Source organism: Uloborus diversus, unplaced genomic scaffold, assembly GCF_026930045.1.
Source record: "Uloborus diversus isolate 005 unplaced genomic scaffold, Udiv.v.3.1 scaffold_14, whole genome shotgun sequence".
Classification (NCBI taxonomy): Eukaryota; Metazoa; Arthropoda; class Arachnida; order Araneae; family Uloboridae; genus Uloborus; species Uloborus diversus.
Genome location: NW_026558098.1, coordinates 8,243,785 through 8,245,920, shown reverse-complemented (window position 1 = coordinate 8,245,920; position 2,136 = coordinate 8,243,785). Strand labels below are relative to the sequence as shown.

At 39.7% G+C, this 2,136-nt stretch overlaps 1 protein-coding gene across 1 annotated transcript; it reads left to right on the top strand.

Moving 5' to 3' along the window:
• Positions 1 to 277: 277 nt before the first annotated feature.
• LOC129232802 (gastrula zinc finger protein XlCGF49.1-like) lies at positions 278 to 1,366 on the top strand. Its single transcript, XM_054866902.1, has one exon. It carries the CDS (start codon positions 532 to 534, stop codon positions 1,342 to 1,344), a length of 813 nt encoding a protein of 270 aa, XP_054722877.1. The 5' UTR covers positions 278 to 531; the 3' UTR covers positions 1,345 to 1,366.
• The last annotated feature ends 770 nt before the right edge of the window (positions 1,367 to 2,136 follow it).

Genomic DNA, 2,136 nt, shown 5'->3' with positions numbered 1-2,136 from the left:
CTCAGAATTAATTGTCAAAGCAAAAGGCACATGAGTAGATAAAATAAAAAGTACTTCAGACTCTTGGCTGAAATGCTGAGCTTCTGTAATAAAAGCTGAGAATATCTACTTGTGTAAAGCATCAGTTCTGTTTTATATTCTTCATAGTCCGTTGTGAAGTTGACTGCGCCGATAGATAATTGAGTGCATCAGTTCTGTTTTACATTCTTAGTCCGTTGTGAAGTTGACTACACTGATAAATAATTTGAGTGCATCAGTTTTAATTTACATTCTTCATAGTCCGTTGTGAAGTCGACTGCGCCGAAAAATAATTGAGTGCATCAGTTCTGTTTTACATTCTTCATAGTCCGTTGTGAAGTTAACTGCGCTGACAAATAATTGAGTTTTATTTAAAAACTCTATTATGACCTTGTTTCCAAATAAGGACCTTTTCAATCCCTTGGATGGCTGGGAGAACTTTTGAAAACCTATCTTTGCGAAAATCGACCGCCTTGCGAATTTTATGAAGAAACGTTTTCATTCTATTCCGCAATGTCACATCAATCTGAGATTCATCACGCACCTAAAAAAATGTGTGAATACTGTTTAAAGGTATTTGATTACACTTCTGCTTTGAAGAGACATCTGAAAACTCACACTGGCGAAAAGCCTTTCTCCTGTAAAGTTTGTTCCAAGGAATTTTCTCAACTTGCAAATCTAAAAGTACACTCGAAAACCCATACTGGAGAAAAGCCATTCACCTGTGACGCCTGTTCTAAGGAATTTTCTCAACTCTCAAGCCTGAGAGATCACGTGAAAACCCATACTGGAGAAAAGCCATTTGCCTGTGAAGTTTGTTCCAAAGAATTTTCTCGACTATCAAACCTGAAAACGCACCTTAGCACCCATACAGGCGAAAAGCCATTTTCTTGTGAAGAGTGCTCCAAAAAATTTTCTAAACTTCTCCATCTGAAAGTGCACTTAAGAACCCATACTGGAGAAAAGCCATTTTCCTGTGAAGTTTGCTTTAAAGTATTTTCGCAAATAGTTCGCTTGAAAGAACACTTGAGAACCCATACTGGGGAAAAGCCATTTTCCTGCTCAGTGTGTACCAAGGCATTTAATAATCTAGGACGTCTGAAAGAGCATTTGAGAACCCATACCGGTGAGAAGCCATTTTCATGTGAAGTGTGTTTTAAGAAATTTTCTTCACTTGCGCACCTGAAAGTTCACTCGAGAACCCATACTGGTGAAAAGCCGTTTTCCTGTAAAGTATGTTCAAGGAAATTTTCTGTAAAAGGAAGCCTGAAAAGGCACCTGACAGTTCATACGGCCGAAAAGCAATGTTCGCTTGAAGTTTGTTAGAAAGACTTAAAGGTGAAACTCTGTGAAGACATTTGGGAATAATGCTAATAAAAAAATATAAAAGAAAAAAAATTAATTTAAATTTTGACATCTTGAATTCAAATTATGTTTTTCGCAATCACGAGTGTGTGCATATATGCGTGTGTGTTTGTGTGTGGGGATATGTGTGTTGTGTGTAGGGTATGTGTATGTGTGTGTAGGCATGTGTGTTTGTGTGTGTGTGTAGGCATGTGTGTTTGTGTCTGTGTGCTGGCATAGGTGTGTGGGTAGTTGTGTGTATGAATGTGTGTGTGGGGGGGCATGTGTATGTGTGTGTAGGCATATGTGTTTGTGTCTGTGTGCAGGCATGAATGTGTGGGTAGTTGTGTGTATGTGTGTGTGTATGTGTGTGTGTGTATGTGTAGGTGTCTGTATGTATGCATGAATGTGTGAGTAGTTGTGTGTGTATGTGTAGGTGTCTGTATGTATGCGTGTGTGAGTGTGTAAATGTCTGTATGTATGCATGAATGTGTGAGTAGTTATGTGTAGGTGTCTGTATATATGCGTGTGTGTATGTGTAAATGTCTGTATGTATGCATGAATGTGTGAGTAGTTGTGTGTATGTGTAGGTGTCTGTATGTATGCGTGTGTGATGTGTTTGTGTGTGTGTGTTTGTGTGTGCATGTTTGTGTGTGCATGTGTAGTTGTGTATGTGTGCGCGTGTGTGTAGGACATGGATGCAACCTGGAGACGGCTTTCGCTATGGGAGCAGCATCGTGAGGAGCCGGTCGACGGTGATGGTGCGGAGGTTGG